Source organism: Geotrypetes seraphini, chromosome 5 (genome assembly GCF_902459505.1).
Source record: "Geotrypetes seraphini chromosome 5, aGeoSer1.1, whole genome shotgun sequence".
Taxonomy (NCBI): domain Eukaryota; kingdom Metazoa; phylum Chordata; class Amphibia; order Gymnophiona; family Dermophiidae; genus Geotrypetes; species Geotrypetes seraphini.
In genome coordinates this window covers 194,048,258-194,070,236 of record NC_047088.1, presented here as the reverse complement: position 1 = coordinate 194,070,236, position 21,979 = coordinate 194,048,258, and the positions used below count along the sequence as shown (strand labels likewise).

The 21,979-nt window shown below is 42.4% G+C and overlaps 1 protein-coding gene across 1 annotated transcript in view; it reads left to right on the top strand.

Annotated features, from left to right (window-relative positions):
• The window catches only part of AGPS (alkylglycerone phosphate synthase), a 300,029-nt gene that overhangs the window by 129,335 nt on the left and 148,715 nt on the right, over window positions 1-21,979 (top strand). Inside the window, exon 9 of the mRNA XM_033946176.1 lies at window positions 9,897-10,022. Within this exon, the coding sequence (XP_033802067.1) occupies window positions 9,897-10,022 (126 nt within the window). The remainder of the gene's footprint in view (window positions 1-9,896; window positions 10,023-21,979) is intronic.

Sequence of the window (21,979 nt, the reverse complement as noted above, 5' to 3'; positions counted from 1 at the left end):
TCCCTCCCCCCGAGGCTACCTGCGCTGCTCCATCCCCTCCTCCTTGAGGCCACTGAAGCTGCTCCATCCCCCCCCCCCTGCGATCCGGCATCCCCCCTGCGAACTGGCATCCTCCCCCCCGCTCGCGTCGCCGCCCCTCCCCCGCGATCCTACATCCCCCCCCCCCAAAGCACCGCAACGACATCGCTTACCCCGATTGGGCACCGGCACCAGCACCAATGCACAGGAGGTGCCGGTGCCCGAAGATCCTCTCTCTTCTGGCCTGGGCTGGGCTGGGCGGTGTGACGGAGTTCCTCCCTCTTCCCTGTGCTGGGCTGGATTGGGCTTTGAGCATTTGTGCATGCTCAAAGCCTTCTGGTCTCACTCTCTCCGAGATTCTGAATCTGAGAATCTCGGAGAGAGCGAGACCAGAAGGCTTTGAGCATGTGCAAATGCTCAAAGCCCAGTCCAGCCCAGCACAGGGAAGAGGGAGGATCACCGTCGCACTGCCCAGCCCAGGCCAGAAGAGGGAGGATCTTCAGGCACCGGCACCTCCTGTGCATTGGTGCTAGTGCCGGTGCCCAATCAGGGTAAGTGATGTCGTTGCGGTGCTCGGGGGGAATGTAGGTTCGCGGGGAGAGACGGACGACGCGAGCGGGGGTGGGGGATGCTGGATTGCGGGGTGGTGGCGCTCGTAAACCGAGTCAAACTTGGTTTCCGAGGCACCGATTTTGCGAATGTTTTTCTCGTCTTGCAAAACACTCGCAAACCGGTGCACTCGTAAACCGAGGTTTGACTGTATATATATATATATATATATATATATATATATATAATATTTTTTTTTTTCAGTCAAATTTAAATTATTTCTAGGATAGTTTTTGTAAACATACAGATAAAATATGCTCAGTGTAGAGCATTCAAAGTCTAAAAGAAAGTTCCCATTCAGAAGCCTCCGCGGTAGTGCTGCCCGATTCACGATTTGAATCAATTCATCGATTCACTTAGGGTGAATCGATTCGAATCGATTCAAAACAAAACAAAATCGGCCTCCCGATTTGCTTACTGACCCTCCCCCCTTCACCCCCTAAAGCAGGAGCAGCAGTGCTGCCTCTTGCTGGCCGGCCGTTGCTTTAGAGGGTCAGGAGGGAGGGTCAGTCGGGAAGTGCTGGTTTCCGGCTTCTCCCCTAGCCTCCTGTGCATCCAGGGCCGGATTAAAGGGTGGGTCCGATGCACTTCTACGATGAGTGCAAGCGGCAGTGGTGTTTCTGTGTTGCTGCTTGCTTGCAACCCGCCCACCGGCTCAATTTAATTCCGCTTGCAGCTGCTGCTCCAAAAGGGCCAGGCGCATGCAGCGATTGCATGCCACCAGCCCATAAGCCTTCTCTCTGTCAGAATTGATGTTGGGGGAAGGCTTATTGACTGGCGGGTGCAATCGCTGCACTCGCCTGGCCCTTTTGGAGTTGCGGCAGCAGCAGGGGATGTGTTCTAAATGGATTCAGCTAGCAGCGGCTGCTAGCAGCAGCTGTGGGAGCGGGTGAGTGGCAGGAGGCCGAATCGGTGGCAGGTCAGCTTGGGGGAAGGCAGGCAGGCTTCGGGGGGAGGAAGGGAGGCCATGACTGGACCCACAGCAGCACAGCATTTCTTCTGCTGCCATCAGACTGCTGCACGATTAAAAAAAAAAAAAAAAAAAAAGAGAGATCAAGTGTAGGCAGCCTGAGAGAGCTGAGCTGAGGAAGGAGGCAAGGAGTGAAAAAGTACATAGAAACATAGAAGATGACGGCAGAAAAGGGCTACAGCCCATCAAGTCTGCCCACTCTGCTTACCCACCCCCTGTCTATGCCCTAATGACCCAATTTTCTTATCTTGACCCTCGTAGGGATCCCACATGGGTATCCCATTTATTCTTAAAGTCTTGCACGCTTTCTGCCTCGATCACCTGCACTGGAAGCTTGTTCCAATGATCAACCACTCTCTCTGTGAAGAAATACTTTCTGGTGTCGCCATGAAATTTTCCGCCCCTGAGTTTGAGCAGGTGCCCTCTTGTGGCCGAGGGTCCCTTGAGAAAGAAAATATCATCTTCCACTTCGACACGTCCCGTGAGGTACTTAAATGTTTCGATCATGTCTCCCCTCTTCCTACGTTCCTCAAGAGTGTAGAGCTGCAATTTGTTCAGTCTCTCTTCGTACGAGAGACCCTTGAGCCCCGAGATCATCCTGGTGGCCGTCCGTTGAATCAATTCAATTCTGCGCACATCTTTACTGTAATGTGGCCTCCAGAATTGCACACAGTACTCCAGATGAGGTCTCACCATGGCCCTATACAACGGCATTATGACTTCAGGCTTTCGGCTGACGAAACTTCTATTGATACAACCCAATATCTGCCTTGCCTCAGATGAAGCCTTCTCCACTTGATTGGCAGTTTTCATGTCTGCACTGATGATTACTCCTAAATCTCGTTCTGCTGAAGTCCTAGTTAAAGTTTCTCCGTTCAAGAAGTACGTCCTGCATGGATTTCCGCTTCCGAGGTGCATGACCTTACATTTCTTAGCATTGAAGCCTAGCTGCCAGGTTGAGGACCAACTTTCCAATGTAAGCAGGTCCTGCGCCATATAATTCTGTAAACTGCATTCACTTACTATATTACATAGTTTGGCGTCATCGGCGAATAGTGTTATTTTATCTTGAAGCCCTTGAGTCAGATCCCCTATGAATATGTTGAAAAGGAGTGGACCCAGGACCGAGCCCTGCGGCACTCCACTGGTCATCTCCGATGTTTTAGAGAGGGTACCATTAACCACCACCCTCTGAAGTCTGCCACTCAGCCAATCATTGACCCATGCAGTTAGTGTCTCTCCTAACCCCATCGATTCCATCTTGCTTAGCAGCTTGCGGTGTGGGACACTGTCAAAAGCTTTACTGAAGTCCAGGTACACGACGTCCAAAGACTCTCCCAAGTCCAACTTTCTTGTTACCCAGTCAAAGAAGCTGATGAGATTGGATTGGCAGGACCTACCCTTGGTGAATCCATGCTGACTGGGATCCCAAAGATTCCCTTCATTCAAGATCGTGTCCAATTTGCTTTTAATTAGTGTTTCCATGAGTTTGCACACTATTTATGTGAGACTCACCGGTCTATAATTCGCAGCCTCTGCCCTGCAACCCTTTTTATGCAGAGGAACGACATTAGCTAATTTCCAGTCCAGGGGAATTTTCCCCTTACTTAGGGAGAGATTGAATAGCTCAGTCAACGGTTTTGCCAGGACATCGCTCAATTCTCTGAGCACTCTTGGGTGCAAATTGTCTGGTCCCATGGCGTTGTTCACCTTGAGTTTTGCCAGTTCACTGTAAACTTTACCTGGTGTGAACTCAAAATTTTGAAACGGGTCTTCTGTGCTTTGTGTTGCCTTCAACTGGGGACCGTGTCCCGGTGCCTCACAGGTGAAGACTGAATGAAGGATTGGAATGAGAAAGGAGACAGGGAGAGAAATATAGGGTTGGAAAGAGGATAAAGAGTATTTGGAGAGAGGGATGGAGTGAGCAGAGAAAGGGAAAGAAAGAGAACAGTGAAGAGGAGAAGTAGAGAAGCAAGAAGTGGAAAAGAAGTAAATAAGAAAATGGGTACATGCGGGCAGGGCATGGTGGGATAGCCTGGGCAGGGGAGTGCAGGCCTACAAGGGGGGCAGACCTTCAGGGATGGTGGCACAGGCCTTCAAGGGGGGACAGGCAGACCTTCAGGGGTGGGGGGCAGGCCTTCAGGGGGGGCACTGGTGTAGAATTACATGGAGGGAGGGGGGGTTCAAAGAGACGTTCATATGCCAGACTTGGGGTGGGGAGAAATAATGGGTCGAAAAACAGAGGAGAGGGAAGAGAGATAGTGGACAATGAGATTTAGGGAGGGAAGGAACAGAAAGGGAGTGAAATTGGACACAAGGGATGGTGTGGAGGGGGGATAGAGATAATGGATAGGAGGGTAGTTGGGAAAAGAAAGGGAGAGATGGTGGACCCTGGGGTGGTGGGGAAGGAGGGAGAGATGCTGAATGAAAGAGTAGTTGAGAAAAGGTGGATCTGTGGATGGAGATGAAAAAAAAGGAAAGATGCCAGACCTCCGGGGGAGGGGAAGGGAAGGGAAACGGAAGGGGAGGACAGAGATGGCAGATGGATGGTTAGCACGGAGAAAGAAGAAAGAAGGAGACCCTGGCAAGCAAGTTATCAGAAGACAACCAGAGCGGGGGACCAACAAGATCTGAATAATGACCAGACAACAAAAGGTAGAAAAACTAATTTTATTTTCTGTTTTGTGATTACAAGGTCATATTTGAAATGTGTATCCTGCCAGAGCTGGTGATAGACCGCAAACGTGAGCTAGGATGTAACAGAGAGAGAAAAAGTATTTTTTGTTTGTTTATTTTGTTTACACCACAGCGCCAGTGTGGTTAGGAGAAGGCAAAGGGATTGAAGAGGTTATAAAATAAACCCACCAGGATATTTGGGAAAAACACCCAATTGGGCAGGAAAATCGAATCGAATTGAAAAATCGATTCAATGGGTTGAATCGAATCGAAATTTTTTTTCCTGAATCAGGCAGCACTACTCCACAGTGCAGGCAATTCCCAATAGTCAGCATTAACCAATTAGCTCCACCCCTGCACCTCCAATTGGTCTTGCTTGTATTAGGGAGGGAGGAAGACATCTGATCCGTTGAGTCACTGCATCCATCCTCTGAACGTGAAGACGGCATGGAGCAAGGAGGCCACCCAACCATTTATGACAGACCCTGATGCTGTGTAGAGCAAGTTTCGCTAGTGACAAAGGAGCAATCCAGTTCAACATTCTCAGCAGTCAGTTCCCCGTGACAAGAAGAACCATGTGACAAGTGACAATGAGGCTTGTAGTATCCACTTGATCTGTCATAAGACCAACAGCTCTTCTTTCTCCAGCGTGGAAATCAGCAAGTTAGTAAAGCCTGTAAAGTGCTGTTTGCTGTGATGTTTACCAGTTCTGTCTTTTTGATCAGCTAAGGAGGGCTTGACTTCTGATAAACTCAATTCATACCAATAGTTGTTAGGCAGTAATTACCAAGATTAAGTCAAAAAGAATTGAAGCTGATGTTCAGTTGCTAGATTATTTGTTATAGAAGATTATTTGCTAATAACAAGATCAATGGACTTGTCGCTTCTAATCCTAACAGTTGCCATGACAACCAACAAGAAAAACAATAGATGACTGCAGTTGAAGAACAACTGTTATATGGGAGTCAAAAGTAGAAATTACTTGTAATGGGACCCAATTCTCACCTATTGGTAGACCAGTGACTTCTATGGTAATTGCCTGAAGCACTGATTCTAACTGCCAACATCAGATAAAACAGAAAATAAACAAGAAGCAGAGTTCCAATGTTATATAATTCCTTTCAGATGATGTTTAACTAGCAAAGTCATACCTTCAGGTGATCACTAGAAGAGTCCATTCTGAGCTATCACTCACAAAGCTAGCACTGGAAGGAATAATATCGATGATGAAGTGGATAGTCCTTATAAAGTAAACTTCTTATGGTAGGCTTACACAGAGCTTAAGCTGATGATGCCATCTTGCAGAGTTCCGGAATATCAACCACAGACCTCCCAAGCTCTGCCCTAAGCCCACCCAAGCTCTGCCCCAGATTGCACCCCTTTTACTAATTGTAATGCAAATTTTCATTAATTATTCATATACACATATTATACACAGCAGATATAAATTCTCAAAACTGACACATTTCAATCACTATATTGAAAATAAAATAATTTTCCCTACCTTTGTTGTCTGGTGACTTTATTTTTCTGTGCTTTTAACTATGTTTCCAGTGCCTTCTTATCCATTGACTGTTTTTCTCTCCTTCACTTTCTGCCTTGTATCCATCTTTGTCAATCTATTATATTGATTGTTCAAAATGCTTTAGCAATTCTATATTATCAATTCGCTATACATGTGATTCTATGATCTGTCTTGATCTTCTAATCACATTCTTTATTTAGTAGTTGTTTGTAGTCATTCATTAAAAACCTTTTATTCTCATTAGCTTGTTTTTAAATGTTTTTTAAATATTTAACCAACCAACACCATCAGAAGCGACAATCTTTTGTGTATATAACACAAGGTAGTAAAGAGTTTGCTTTAGCCACATATGCTTCCTCCTCAGCCATGGTGGTTATTTTAACTTTTTAATCTTTTTATATATATTTCCACTTATATGAGAATAATTTATATTCTAAACTTGTACTTATCTTTGTTTGTGTACATAGTTATTTTAAAGATGTCCGCTGTCAACACGCATGTTTCGTTTGCCAATATGGCAGACTGCGTCAGGGCGCAGCATCTACAAAGATAGTAGTTTGTACCTGGTAACACAGTGTCTCAGTGATTGACCTCCTTCCATCAGGTCTCTGAGATTCCTATCGTATCTACTTATTCATTTAGTGCTATATTCTCTTTCTCATCTTATTTTTAGGCTTCTATCATTTGTATACATACACTTCAAATTGTGTTTTTTCCTTGCATTTACAGTCTGCTTAGAAGTTGACAGGGATAACATTCCTCTTAAACATTCCTGGCTTTCTTTCATCATCATTGAAACCCCTCTATTGGGATACCCTAATTTAAATTTAATCAGGTTGGGCAGACTGGATGGACCATTCGGGTCTTTATCTGCTGTCATCTACTATGTTACTATGCTGGTTTAATAGTATCCTGCAAAGATATTTTACACTGAACCATCTGTTTCTGGGTGCCTGTCAACTTTTCTCTATCTTAGTTTAAAAGCTGCTCTACCTCCTTTCTAAATGTTAGCGCCAGCAGCCTGGTTCCATCCCGGTTAAGGTGGAGTCCATCCTTTCAGAATAGGTTCCCCCTTTCCCAGAACATTGCCTAATTCCTAACCCATTTTAAATCCCTTATCTGCACACCATAGTCTGAACCACTCATTGAGACTTCAGAGCTCTGCCTACCTCTTAGGTCCTGCATGTGGAACGGAGAACATTTCTGAAAATGCTACCCTGGAAGATCTGGATTTCAGCTTTCTACCTAAGAGCCTAAATTTGGCTTCAAAAACCTCCCTCCCATGTTTTCCTATCTAATTGATACCTTCATGTACCAAGACAAGCTGGCTCCTCCCCAGCGCTATTTAAAATCCTATCTTGGTGACATATCAGGTCCACCATTTTTACACCATGCAGGCAAGTTGACCAGGCAATATTCACACCCACCAGCCACATAGCTATCTACATGACTAATGATCGAATCACCAACTACAACAGCTGTCCTAACTCTTTTCTTCTTGGGCAGAAGCCCCTTGACACATTGGACATACAACTTTGGTGTGAAAGGATATTGCATCCCCTGGTGGTCGGGTCCTGGCTATAGAACTATTTCTTAGCTCTCCAGGAAGATGCTTTCCTTTTAGAAATTCTCTGTCCTCCAAGGCAGCATAGGGGCTGATGGATTCGAACAAATTAATTATAACTTGGTAGTAGAGAATGACATGATGACAGAATTAGTCACTGGCCTCATTCCCATGAATAACCAGGGGAAACCATCCCCATGTCATTCTTTTAAGGAGAGAGGGAAGAATCGGAGTATGAATGGGCACAACCACTTGTATTTAAACTGTTTTATTGCTCAGTACACAGTAGTGTAGTAAGGGGGGGGGCGAGGGGGCAGTCCGCCTTGGGCGCCATCTTGCTTAGGGTGCTGGCATACCTCCTCCTCTCTGCCCCCCTTCCCACTTCTCCCCCTGCTATGCATGTGCCCCTTCCCTTCCCCTGTACCTTTTTAACTTCGGTGCAAGCAGCCACCAACTTGCTGCCCGCATTGACTTCGGCACTCTCTCTGACGTCACTTCTGGGACCCGACCTAGGAAGTGACACCATAGAGAGCGCAGAAGCTGATGCGAGCAGTAAGTTGGTGGCTGCATGCTCTAAAGTTAAAAAGGTATGGGGAAGGGGCACACGCATGGGGGAAGAGGGCGGGGGGGGGGGGTGCCACCGTCCTGGGCGTCGTTCACCTTTGCTATGCCACTGAGGGCACATGTTCATAAAGTTACTTGATGCCCTTTTATAATATGTGAGTGTCTTATGGGAGGGGAAAAGTGACTAAAGTAGCAGATCTAAGATGTTGAGAATGGATGATTTCTTTTTCCTCTTATCATGGGTCCAAAAGGATGGGTTTTGGACTGTTGTATTAAAAATTGTTTTCTCTAAACTTCATTTTTTGTTCCTTTTGACTTAGTCACCTTTTCACAGAGATGGTCACACTTCTGTCTGCTTATTTAAAAAAATAAAAAAATTAAAAGGTAAATGCACTTTAACTATATTCTTATCAAATTGATCTATGTGTGATAATGGTTTCAAGTACACTGTAAGGAGTGTACTGCAGATGTTGGGCTTGTAATGTTTGTGAGACTGCTGAGCTTTCAAAATGATTTCAGTGGGACTACTTTGGCTTTTGTTGTAGTTTAAGGGCATTGATTGAAACTCGGGTGCTGTGCAGATGGCAAAGCTGCACTAATGTAGAAAAATGAGAAACAAGTGACTCTGTCTAATGCAGAGGAATGCATGACCTGCATTACAAATACAAGATGCCAATGCATACAGGAAGCTTGGCCAGATGGCTGTATATTAAAACACATCACTCCTTAAGAAAATTAAGTATAGGCAATTTGCTGAAATCTTTTGTGGGCCTGCTGCTTGTCCCATTAAGGTAGAAGGAATGAGGTATTAGGGGGCTTGCTCAATAAAAGGGGTTTCCCCAAAGGCATAACATGGGGGAAAGTCCATTCTTAATATGGGCCTAAGTGCTTTATTGACAATGTTTAAATGGGGCTGACAGTTTTTTTTAGATGTAGTCCATTTTCCATATGTCTGGGCTTGCATCTTTTTTTTTGTTGTTTTTAATTATTTATTGGCATTTCAATGTTACATATTCTTAATCATAATTATTACAAATAAACAGAAATAAATTAAAGTGGTATAGGAAATATCAAAAACTAATAATAAAGGAAAACATTTTCATTTGTTCTGTTAATTAGTCCACAATATGAGAGGGAGCAAGCATTCAAAAGTCGGACATTATCAAACTCAGAAAAACTTCATAAGGAAAAAAAAAAGACACCTCTGATTACTACTCAGACTCTATTCAGAAGAGTTCTCAGAAATCACATTTTTACTAGTTATAAATCTTACCAACTGTGAAGACTCAAAGAAAATATATTTAGCTCCTTGATAATTAATATAACATTTACAAGGAAATCTTAACAAAAAAGTAGCTCCCAGCTTCAAGACCTGAGATCTTAAAAGAAGAAGCTGTTTCCTCTTTTTTTGAGTTATTCTAGAAACATCTGGGTACATTCTTATTTTTTGATTCAGGAATAATTTATCTTTAAATCTAAAGAAAATTTTTAATAGCCAGTCTCTATCAGAGTCCAGTGCCAATTGTACAAAGAGTGTAGCCACTTCCATTTGCTCAGAATCAAAAGTTTCTAAAATTTTTGTAAGATCTAGTAGATCCATCTCCTGGGCTTGTTGATCTTCAGATAATTTCTTTTTCCCCTGTGAACCTTGGTGCTGAAATAAATCCATTGTGTTTGAGTGAGATGCTTGTTCAGTGGTGTGCATTATAGTAGAAAGTGATACTACGAAAGTTGCCCTTTGCTGCTTTTGCTTTAAATTGGAAGTGCTGTTTTTCAAGAACAATCGGATTTTTGAAAAGAATGTTGTACTTTACTGTATCTGTAAAATGTGATGACTGGATTTCTTCCTCGTAAGAGACAATTGAAAAGGCAGAAAGATATTTTGCAGTTAAACTGATTTTTTTTCTATTTAATGTGTTGCATGACAACACTAGCCCAATTGACATTGATTGCTTCCTACATGTTTGCAGCTTGGAGAAAGTGGTTACTGTACAGGTCATGAACCAGATTCTATGGAGTTCAGTACTGTGGGAGGATGGGTGGCCACAAGAGCTTCGGGCATGAAAAAGAATATCTATGGAAACATTGAAGATCTGGTAAAGCTTTTACACATGTTATCTTTATTAGTAGAAGATCAGAATTCTAGATTTCTTTCTTCAGTGCTGTTTCGGGGAGGGGGGAGGAATAATCTATTTTGTGGTGATGTGTTCTGTGCTTTGCCACTGAACTTAATTAAAAAGCCTCTCAATGCATAATTTCTTTTACATAAAATAGTTTGAGACGAACATGTCTATTAGTACCCTTTTTTTGGATCAATATCTAAGTTCTACTCTTAGACATTTTTGGGTTGCTTCAAAAGGAGAAAATAAATATTTTTGTAGAAATCTGAAATTTTATGGAACTGTTATGTTGATCAATAAAAGGTCACAAATTTGTAAGGGAATTCTAACTCTGATTGTTTTTTATCTTGGTGTTAAATATAAAAATGTACTGTATATGAAAAGTGTACTTAAAATTGCACATTGCAAGTTCAAAAAATAAATATATAGTAATCGATTCTAACATTATATTGAGGTGCTGAATATCTAATGCTGAGCTTAACTGATGCTGAGTCACTCTGAAATTATTTCAGTTGTGATAGAGAATTGTGTGCCCTCAGGAGGACACTTAATTGATGTGTTTTATCTTGTCTCTTGTGGGTTCCTTTTATTTGGCTGTCTTTTTGGTGAGCATTTTGGGAAGCTGATTTTGGAGCTAGGCACATCTTAGTTCCTATAAAAGAGGCAGTATTAGTGGGCAGCAAGACTTGAATTTCAGAGAGAATAGTTTAGATGTAAAGAGACTTTTGAAAATATTTTTTTCTCTAAGGGTGTTGTAATGATGTGCTTTAGTGGTATATATCCTTCAAAGTTACTGGGCCCCAAACTCTGCCCTTGAGATCCTTTACAATATCTATTCAGAATATTCACGATGCATATTTGCACAGTTGATCTAAGAACCAGGCTCATTTACCCTTTTCTGTTTAAAAAAAAAACCAAAACAACAACTGGATAAAGTCAGTCATACTAGTGGGTGGTGATTTTTCTGAGCAAGCATGGAAAATCCTGCATAATGACAACCTCATTAGATATCTTGGTCTCTACTTATGTTTTTAACATGGATATGTTCTTATATCTTACTGTTTTACTCTTTTCTAAAACTTTGTTAGATTTTGCCCTTCTCACTGGTTCCTCCCTGCCCCTCCCCCCATTTAAAGAAAAGAGGAAAGAATAGACAACATCTGAGCTGTTATAACTGAGTTCCTCTTCTCCAACCTGCTGCCCTCTTTGTGGATTCAAGCATTACAAATGCAGCTGGAAAATGGCTGCCACAAATTTCTATAAGTGTCTGAGTCCTGATTGCAATGTAACAAACTGTGTCCTCACCTCCTGAAATGAGCCTTCCTCAGAGGACATGGATCTGTGCTAAAGGAAGAGGCATGGATATAAGTCCTCTAACAGGCTGGATCTGGGGCATAGACCCCAAAACTGGAATCATTAGGGCCTAAGTAATCACTCAAGCCATTGACTTAAACGGCAGCTTCTTTATTGGTGCTGATGGCTTTGTGAGCCATGCCTTTGTTGTTTATGGCACCATCGTAGTCTCCATTGATACAAGCCAGACATCTCTGCATGTCAACTCATTCAGTGTCAAACATTTGGGAGCAAGAATTATTCATATTAGTCCCTCTAGAAGGCATCTCTTCACTGGTAATCTCCTCAATTCAGCAGGCCCAATAGTCCTCAAGCTGGACACAGATAGTCAAGAAGGATTTTTATGTTAATCTCTAATGAAATTGCTCCACATTCAGAGATTTAATTGCCTCTTTCATCAATTTTTTATCCCGCCTACCATAATTCCCAGCTCTACCTGAGTTGTCCAGATGCGGGGTCACGGTAAGGTTAAAGTCACTGCCAAAAATCAGAGTGCCCCCCCTTAAACTGTAAAATCTGCAGTACCAACTCCCTGAGAAATTCCCCTTGGCCTTCATTAGGTATGGCAGAGGGAAGTCCTGGCAGAATAGGCCGCAAGCAGCTTCTTCATAGCACTTCCTCCACTGGCTGGCCACCACTGCTGCTGCATCGGGAAATCCAAAGGTATGTCTGTTCTCATGGTGGGGGAGGGGTGTTGGTCAGGAGGAGTTGCACAGGGGAATAGGAGGGATGGAAAGCTGCTGCAAAAGGGGGGCAAGAGAGGAAGGGGAGTGATGCAACAAAGAGAAAGGGATGAGAGGGAGAAATCCTGCATATGGTGGAGGGGAGGGAGACTTGCATGGAGAAAAGAGAGGGAGAAATGTTGGACCTACAGTGGAGGGCAGGGAGAAGAGTGCATGGGGAAAGAAAGAAATATTGCACATGATAACGGAGGGGAGGAAGAGAGAACATAAGAATTGCCGCTGCTGGGTCAGACCAGTGGTCCATCCTGAGCTGCTCACGTGGCGGCCCCTGGGTCAAGACCAGTGCTCCAAATGAGTCCAGTCTTACCAGTTTAGCATGAACTTGTCCAACTTTGTCTTGAAACCCTGGAGGGTGTTTTCCCCTATAACAGAATCCGGAAGAGCGTTCCAGTTTTCTACCATTCTCTGGGTGAAGAAGAATTTAATTACGTTTGTATGGAATCTATCCCCTTTCAACTTTAGAGAGTGTCCTCTTGTTCTCCCTACCTTGGAGAGGGTGAACAGTCTGTCTTTCTCTACTAAGTCTATTCCCTTCAGTATGTTGAATGTTTCGATTATGTCCCCTTGCTGTCTCCTCTTTTCAAGGGAGAAGAGGCCCAGCTTCTCCAATCTCTAACTGTACGGCAACTCCTCCATCCCCTTAACCATTTTAGTTGCTCTTCTCTGAACCCTTTCGAGTAGTACCGTGTCCTTATTCATGTACGGTGACCAGTGCTGGACGCAGTACTCCAGGTGAAGGCGCACCATGGCCCGGCATGATAACCTTCTCTGATCTGTTCGTGATCAGATGGCTTCATGGACTTGCCGATCAGAACTCCCAAGTCCCTTTCCTGGGTGGTCTCTCCAAGTACCGCCCTGGACATCCTTTATTTGTGCATGAGATTTTTGTTCCCGACATGCATCGCTTTGCACTTATCAACGTTGAACCTCATCTGCCATGTCGATGCCCATTTCTCTAGCCTGATTATGTCACATTGCAGATCTTCACAATTCCCCTGTGTCTTCACTACTCTGAATAACTTCGTATTGTCCGCAAATTTAATCACCTCACTTGTCGTACCAATGTCCAGATAATTTATAAAGATGTTGAAGAGCACGGGTCCAATCACCGAGCCCTGCGGCACCCCACTGGTGACGCTCTTCCAGTCCATAGAAACATAGAAAAGTGACGGCAGAAAAGGGCCAAGGCCCATCAAGTCTGCCCACTCTATTGACCCTCCCTCCTAGCTACCCTCCGAGTATTGTCCATTTACCCCCACTCTCCGTTTCCTATGCTCGAGCCAGTGAGTATTTCCACGTGAGTATTTCACCCTCGATTCCATGGTATGCAATTTTCCGAAGTAGTCGTTCATGTGGAACTTTGTCGAACGCCTTCTAAAAATCCAGATATACAATGTCACCCGGGTCGCCTTTGTCTATCCGCCTGTTTACTCCCTCGAAGAAGTGCAGCAAGTTCGTCATTCAAGATCTGCCTTTACTGAAACCTTGCTGGCTGGTCCTCATCAGATTGTGTCTGTGTCAAGGTGATCAATGATGTGGTCCTTTATCAGCGACTCTACCATCTTTCCCGGTACCAAGGTCAGACTCACCGGTCTGTAGTTTCCTGGATCTCCCCTTGAATCTTTTTTGAATATCAGCGTAACATTCACCACTTTCCAGTCTTCCTGAATCTTTCCCGAGAGATGCTGCGTGGATGGGAATAGAGAGGTCTGACCCAGGGTCAAGGCAGAGGGGGAGAGAGAGATAGTAGACAGTGGGAAAGAGGTAAAGAAACAGAAATGTTGGATATGGCAGTGGAAGGCAAGATACAGAGATGGAAGATGGATGGTGAGCCCGGAGAAAGAAGAAAATATCAAAAGGGCAGGAGACCCTGGCGAGCAAGTTAACAGAAGACAGACACCAGAGCCTGGGACCAACTTGATTTGAATAATAAAATGACCAGACAACAAAAGGTAGAACAAATAATTGTATTTTCTATTTTGTGATTACAATATGTCAGATTTGAAATGTGTAACCTGCCAGAGGTGGTGTTAGGGAGCGAGCGTGAGCTAGGACCTAACGGAGAAAGGAAAAGTCTTTTTTTGTTTGTTTTTGTTTACACCACAGTGCCGACGTGGGGTGGTTGAAGAGGCAATGAAATAAACCCACCAGGATGTTTGAAAAAAAATGCCTGATTGGGCTGGAAAATCAAATCTAAAAATTGATTCAATAGGCCAAATCGAACTGAAAATTTTGTACACCATGAAAAGTGCGCTGGACTTTGGCGCACTGACAATCCTGCGGTGACATTTGCGCGCTGCAGCTTCCGCCACGTTTAAGCCTTTCTGTTAGTGCTGTGAGGGTATGCCACTCATAAGGAGAGGTACATCTAGCTTACCCTTAAATCTTAGTACGGTGGATTCCGCAATTACCTCTTCTGGGAGAGCATTCCAGGTGTCCACCACTCGTTGCGTGAAGCAGAACTTCCTGAACTTGTCCACCCTTAGCTTCAGTCCATGTCCTCTTGTCCGTGTCACATTGGACATTGTAAATAATTTTTTTTCCTGCTCTATTTTGTCGATTCCTTTCGGTATTTTGAAAGTCTCGATCATTTCCCCTCGCAGTCTCCTCTTCTCAAGGGAGAACAATCCCAGTCTCTTAAGTCATTCCTTGAATTCCAAGTTCTCCATACCTTTTATTAGCTTCATTGCTCATCTCTGCACCCTCTCCAGCAGTTTTATATCCTTCTTTAGGTATAGAGACCAATGTTGGATGCAGTATTCCAAGTGTGGTCTGACCATCCCTCTATAAAGCAGCATTATTACTTTCTCTAATCGACTCGTGATTCCCTTTTTATTATGCCTAGCATTCTATTTGCGTTCTTCTCCGCCGCCGTGCATTGCGCTGACGGCTTCAGGGTCCTATCAATTAGAACACCCAGGTCCTTTTCCTGTTCGGTTTTTCCCAGAGTTGCACCTGACATGTACTATACTTGTGTTCCTTATTCTTTCTGCCTAAGTGCATCACTGCATTTTTCCACATTAAACTTCATCTGCCATTTATCTGCCCATTTCTCCAATCGACTCAAGTCACTCTGAAGTTCCTCACTGTCCTTCTGCGATTTGATTGCCCGGCATAGCTTTGTGTCATCTGCAAATTTGATGATCTCACTGGATGTTCCATCCTCTAGGTCATTGATGAAAATATTAAATAAGATGGGCCCAAGTACTGATCCCTGGGGCACACCGCTAGTCAAATTCTCCCAGTCTGAGAACTTCCCATTTATGCCCACTCTCTGCCTTCTGTTCTCCAGCCATTTGCCTATCCATCTTAGTATATCTCCTTCTATTCCATGGCCTTGAAGTTTCCTGAGAAGTCTTACATGTGGAACCTTGTCAAACGCTTTCTGAAAATCGAAGTAAATAATATCCACCGGTTCTCAGTTGCTCATGGCTCACCATAAATTATTATGGGTTCTTAATATTTTTGTACACAACTTTAAACACACTCAAAACAGCTTTTTTTTCAAATTCTCTTTGCCAACTCCTTATGTTTGATATAAGATCTAAAGCGGAGTACAAACCAAATTGTAAGATGATTGGATATTATTATTCATTTTCACAAACTTTCTTAAGCATAACCAAATGGAACGCTTATCTTAGCACTCCAGGGACCAGCTACTGACATGGCCTGTGTTTTTTGCCCAGCTGCATCAGGATATTTGGACCATTGTTCCATGTTTTGTCTTATTGTGGCTTAACACATCGACACTATAGCTGATATAAATGCTTGCACCTAGTTGTGTGCTGGAACTCGTGTAAAGTGTAGTATTCTAGAATTTATATGAAAATCTGCTCACTCCCACTTCTAAAATACACACATCAGATCATTCATTGCTTATACTTTTCTATTAGTCTGTATTATATATGAGGTCATATATACACTTAAATTATTAGAATCCTGGCTTTTATGGGCCACTTTGCTTATTACATCTGGGTGACTCTTTATAGAATTAAGCCCCTTGTATAATCTATTCTTCTCCTGTTCCTCAGTTTACCTATTTATAATTGAATAGGCATGTTTTAGAAGTTGAGCTTCATGTAAACTTAATCTTCCTTTCTGTAGGCTATTTTGGATCCTGTTGAGATGCACATAAAAAATTATTTGTATATTTTTATCCAGCAGTTTCCTCCTACTCCTTTTGAGTTTCCAAGTGATTGACCTCTGTTAAGCTTTGAAACTGGGGATGTTCCCACTATTTTATAACCCTCCCACCTAACTTAGGGGTCCTTTTACAAATCCGCACTAGGGCCTTAACATGCGGAATAGCGCGTGCTAAATTGCCGCATGCGCTAGCCGCTACCGCCTCCTTTTCAGCTGGTGGTAGACTTCTGGCTAGCGCGTGCTAATCCGGTGCATGCGATAAAACCACTAGTGCGGTTTTGTAAAAGGAGCCCTTAGTGATTGTATTTGGCAAGGGGCCACAGATTGTAGCATCCTTTGGAATCTGGCAGTTGTAGACCCTAAGTTAGGTCAATGTACATCATCTTTGACTAATGGCTATAATTGCCATCTTTGCAGCATCTTCAAGCCTAGCTAATTTAGCAACTGTTGGGGTTCAGCCAGGAAACTGTACCTGGGTTTTTGAATATTACTTATGAAGCCATTGAGTCAGCTCTATTTTATTAGTAGATTTTTTTGGGGAGTGGTAGAAATAGAATGCCATCAAACTGCATGATCTATTTTTTCTAGTTTGTTTATTTACTTTACTATACTAATTTTCTCGGCACATCTAAGCTTGTGCATGTTCATTGCTGTCACCTTTCTAATAGGCATTTAAGCTCAGGGGCGGAGCCTGACTAGCGAAGCGATCAGACGCATGGGGTAATGGCTCCTCCACACTGCCACCTAATTCAAGATAAATAAAGGTACATTCAGGCGAAAATTTTCTCCCCGACGTGTTTAATTGCTGCCCTTGGTGTTTGGCTTGAGGACTCCGCCGAAAAACACTAAAGGAGACCCGACTTTGCCTGCTCCTCTCGGCGGCAAAAGGCTTAAAACTGATCCAGTCTCACCAGACAAGATGGCGTCCAAACATGAGAACTCGCACTTCGACACATTACTTAAAGAGCTCCGTTCTTTTAAGCATATCATGCAAGAGCAGGTTGAGGAAACAAAACTGCTAAGGATCGAAATTGAATCGCTTAATGCTCAATTTGTGGACGTGCGTCACCGCTTGGATGCACTCGAGGAAAAAACGACGACACTACATTCCAAACTCTCCTTGGTGGATAAACATGACAAACTAATTTCCTCCCTGCAGAGAGATTTGGAGGATTTATCCAATCGCAACAGACGAAGTAACATCAGAATTATTGGATTATCGGAAAAATCGGAGGGAGCAGACATGGCAGCCTTTCTGACTGAATTCCTGCTGAAAATGCTGGGTCTTAATTTTACTACCCCACTTGAGATAGAGCGGGCGCACCGTGTGCCATCCAAACCGTCTCCTCATTTAACTACAGCACAACCCATAGTGGCGAAACTCCTGCGCTTCCAACATGCGCTACAGATAATCACTGCTGCCAAATCTCATTCTCATCTACTTCATCAAGGAAAGAAGTTCTTTATTGTTCCTGACTTGGCGAAATCTACGGCGCTGAAACGGAAGGCATTTCTGGCACATCGCCAAGAATTGAAAGATATTGGCGTAAAGTATGGCCTCATGTATCCTGCTAGGATGAAAATTACCTACAACAACCGTACCACTTCTTTTACAGAGCCTGAAGAACTTGCCTCCTTTCTTGAATCACTGAGAATGCAATGATTTCTTTTGACAATATGTACTGATGTTCATGTATTGCAGGTTCTTTTTGTTTATTCGCCTGAAGTTCCATTTACATTTAATGTTTCATACAGGTGTGGAGTGTTTAGTTGATTGCTTCCTGGGTCTGCCTTCTGCAGTTGTAGGTACACCCGCAAATTGTTTATTAATTATTACTGTTATACTACAGCATGGCTTTCTTCCATGCCATGCTTGCTGATACTGTCTATGTTCTCTTCTTTTCCCATTTTATCCTTTTTCTGATGTACAGGAGTGGTCTTTCCAGTACTTCTTTAGATCTTTTACTTGAGATTGTTTCTGATGATGTCTACCTGTTTGATAATGGCTGATTTACACATTCTTTCACATAACGTCAATGGGCTGAATCACCCAATTAAAAGGAAAAAGATCTTTCACTATATACATTTAAACATCCAGATGTTGTTTTCCTTCAGGAGACCCATCTTCCCCCTGCTGCCGCTTCTAAACTCCATATAAAAGGTTATTCCTCGCATTTCTTTTCCCCAGCGACTCACAGAAAAAAAATGGTGTCTCAATTTTTTTTAATAATAATATACCTATTTCTGTCTTATCTCACAAAACGGATGCAGAGGGAAGATGGTGCCTGGTTCATGTTGGGTTGCACTTGGCTAGATATGTTTTTCTAAATGTGTACGCTCCTGTCCTTTATCATCCAGAATTTTTCAGAGAACTTCAGTCCATCTTAATGGAATTTGGTTCCGACTCCTTAATTTTAGGGGGGGATTTTAATCAGGTACAGGACGTATACTTAGATAGATCATCCTCCTGCAAACTGGCTAAGTCTAAATCTTTTCAAGAACTCCATTGTCTTAAAAACAATTTTTCTCTCACTGATCCCTGGAGATTGTTAGACCCGACGGGTAGAGAATATTCTCACTATTCTCCTCCTCATAACTCCTACTCTAGAATAGACTACTTTCTCATCTCTCTTTCTCTGTCTCACACTTTGACAAGCACTCTCATGCACCCGATTACACTCACTGACCATGCAGCTATCTCACTTCACCTTACCATTCCTCTAGTACCCTCCGGATCTCCCTCCTGGAGACTTAATAATCATCTACTCCTTGATGATGAAATCTGTGACAAGATTGAATCATTTACTGCTGAATTTTTTGATCTTAATTCTAAGGATCCTGATGTTTGCCCTTCTATCATTTGGGAAGCGTATAAAGCCTCGCTTAGAGGAGAATTGATCAAATTGTCTGCCTGGGAAAAAAAGCTTAAATTACAGAAAGAAAAAGAATTAGAGCTCTCTATTCAACAACTTGAGCGGAAGCACATGTCTACTCATGTTGGTGACTCCTCACTTTATCAACAAATTCTAAAACTTAAATATGAATATAATTCTCTTATATCTAATAAAGCTAGACAAGAGCTATTCATACATGCTTCTTGGCACTACATAGGTGACAATGTCATGGGTAAATCTTTGGCTAGATATCTAAAGACGAAATCAAAGAAACTTCACATTTCCTCTATCCAGGATTCTTTAGGTCATCATGTAACCACTTCTGATCTAATCTCCACCCAATTTGAACAATTTTACTCATCTTTGTATACCTCAGATTTTACTTTGACGGATTCCCATATTGATGCTTTCTTGAATAAATTAGCCCATCCGCAGTTATCGGACTCTTCCAAAATAGAATTAGATATTCCCATCTCTTCAGCAGAAATAGCTACTGCTATTTCTTCCTTAGCCAACAACAAAGCACCTGGACCCGATGGCTACACTAACGAGTTCTATTAAAGATTTCATAAACTTTTAGCACATCGTCTCCTTGATTACTATAATTTTCTTCATCTAACTCCTGATAAACAATTCAACTTTGCAGACGCCACCATAGTAGTTTTTCCTAAACCGGATAGGGATCCCACTCTAGTAAAGAATTTTAGACCTATCTCACTCCTCAACTTAGATTATAAGATTCTGGCCAAGATCTTAGCACTGAGACTTAATAAAGTCATTCCTTCTCTTATTCACAAAGATCAAATTGGCTTCATACAGAAACGTCACATTGGCGATAATCTAAGACTTTTTCATCATATTAATATACATGTTAAATCACTTCAAGATCCTGTAGTAGGATTGGCCATAGATGCGGAAAAGGCCTTTGACCGTGTCGAATGGCCTTTCCTACTGCGTGTTCTTCATTGGTATAACTTTGGATCCTATTTTACTGATTGGATTAAAACGATATACTGGCATCCGTCTTCTCGTATACTGATTAATAACACCCTATCACACAAAATTTCATTACATCGTGGAACTAGACAAGGGTGTCCTCTCTCCCCATTGTTGTTTAATTTAGCACTAGAACCCCTCTTAACTTCCATTCGGGAATGTACCGCCATCAAAGGTGTCACTTCTTTCACCAGACAAATTAAACTTGCTGCATACGCCGATGACGTCCTTTTATTTGTAAGGGATCCATTAACCTCTTTGCCTGCTCTTATTGATATACTTACTGAATATTCTCTATTATCGGGTTATTTAGTTAATTGGGAAAAATCTGAACTCTTCCCTTTAAATGATCATATCACTCTCTCAGAATTGTCTCATTTTCCCTTCAAATGGTCTCACGAAGCTATTAAATATTTGGGTGTCTGGATTCACAAAGATCCCATCAATGTTATGGATCTCAATGTGACTAAAATCAAAACATTGATCACTCAAACGATTACCAACTGGTTTCCTTTATACTTATCGTGGTGGGGTAGAATTGCGTCTCTCAAAATGACATTAGCTCCGCAGATTATATATACTTTATCCATGCTTCCTTCTGTTTGCAACAAATCCCTGTTTCATTGGATTTCTGCTAGACTCTCTGGATTTATATGGAATAATAAAAAACCTCGTATAGCTCTTACCAAATTATTTGGCTCTAAAACTTGTGGTGGTATGAATTTGCCCGATTTTCACCTCTATCATATTGCCTCTTTAGCCAAATATGGAGCTTTCTGGCTCCTGAGAGACCTTATCAATGATCCACCCCTTTGGATGGAAATGGAACTTTTTATAAGTACTCCTTACCCCACTCATGTGTTATGTACACTTAATTTTCCTAAACAATTGAAGTTGTATCCTTTGCTGAGTGCTACCCAATATGCTATGAGACATTTGGATGCTGCAGCGGATGTATTCATGTATAATTATGCTGACATGTCTATTTGGAATAACTCAAAATTTAAATACAAGGGTAAAATATTCTCCTGGAAAGTGTGGCAGAGGGCTGGTATTTGGACTGTTAATCAATTAATGTCTTTGGATTCCCCTATGACATTTTCCCAATTCTGCATCCGCTACCCAGCTATTAAGCATTGCCACCCTCAATGGCTACAATTGGTTTCTGCTCTCTCTGCCAGCCCTCTTTGCTCCGCTAACTGTATCTCGTTTAACTCTGTTAAAAATTGGAGTAATTTAGTTATGTCAACTGGCAAAGCTATTTCTTTCTTTTATCGTATCCTGAGGGATCATCATTATCCCTTTCAACCTCAATTCATGAAGCACTGGGAAAACATGCTCACTACACCTCTTCAAGATATTGATTGGGACCTATTATGGATGAAAACTAATAGACCTCTAATGTCCTCCAGAATTTCGCAATCTATGTTTTATGTGATGTGGCATGCTATCTGGACTCCGTATCGTATGTGGAAAGCCAATCTTCGGCCAGACCCCAAATGCTGGCATTGTCTTCAAGCAGATGGCACATTGGATCACATGCTCTTTTATTGCTCAGCGGTTCAACCCTTTTGGTCTCAAGTTTGGACTACTATAAAAGATATTACCTCTTGTACTGATACGTTATCCTTTGATATGATTATCATCAGATCTCAGCATTCGAGCTTTCTCAATTCTGACTGCCCTTCCATTTTGATTGATACTATGTTCGTAATAGCCATTATGCAGATTCTCAAGAACTGGAAATCAGCCTTCTTATTGGATTACACCTTTTGGTGGAACTCACTTTGCCTTTATAAAAAAT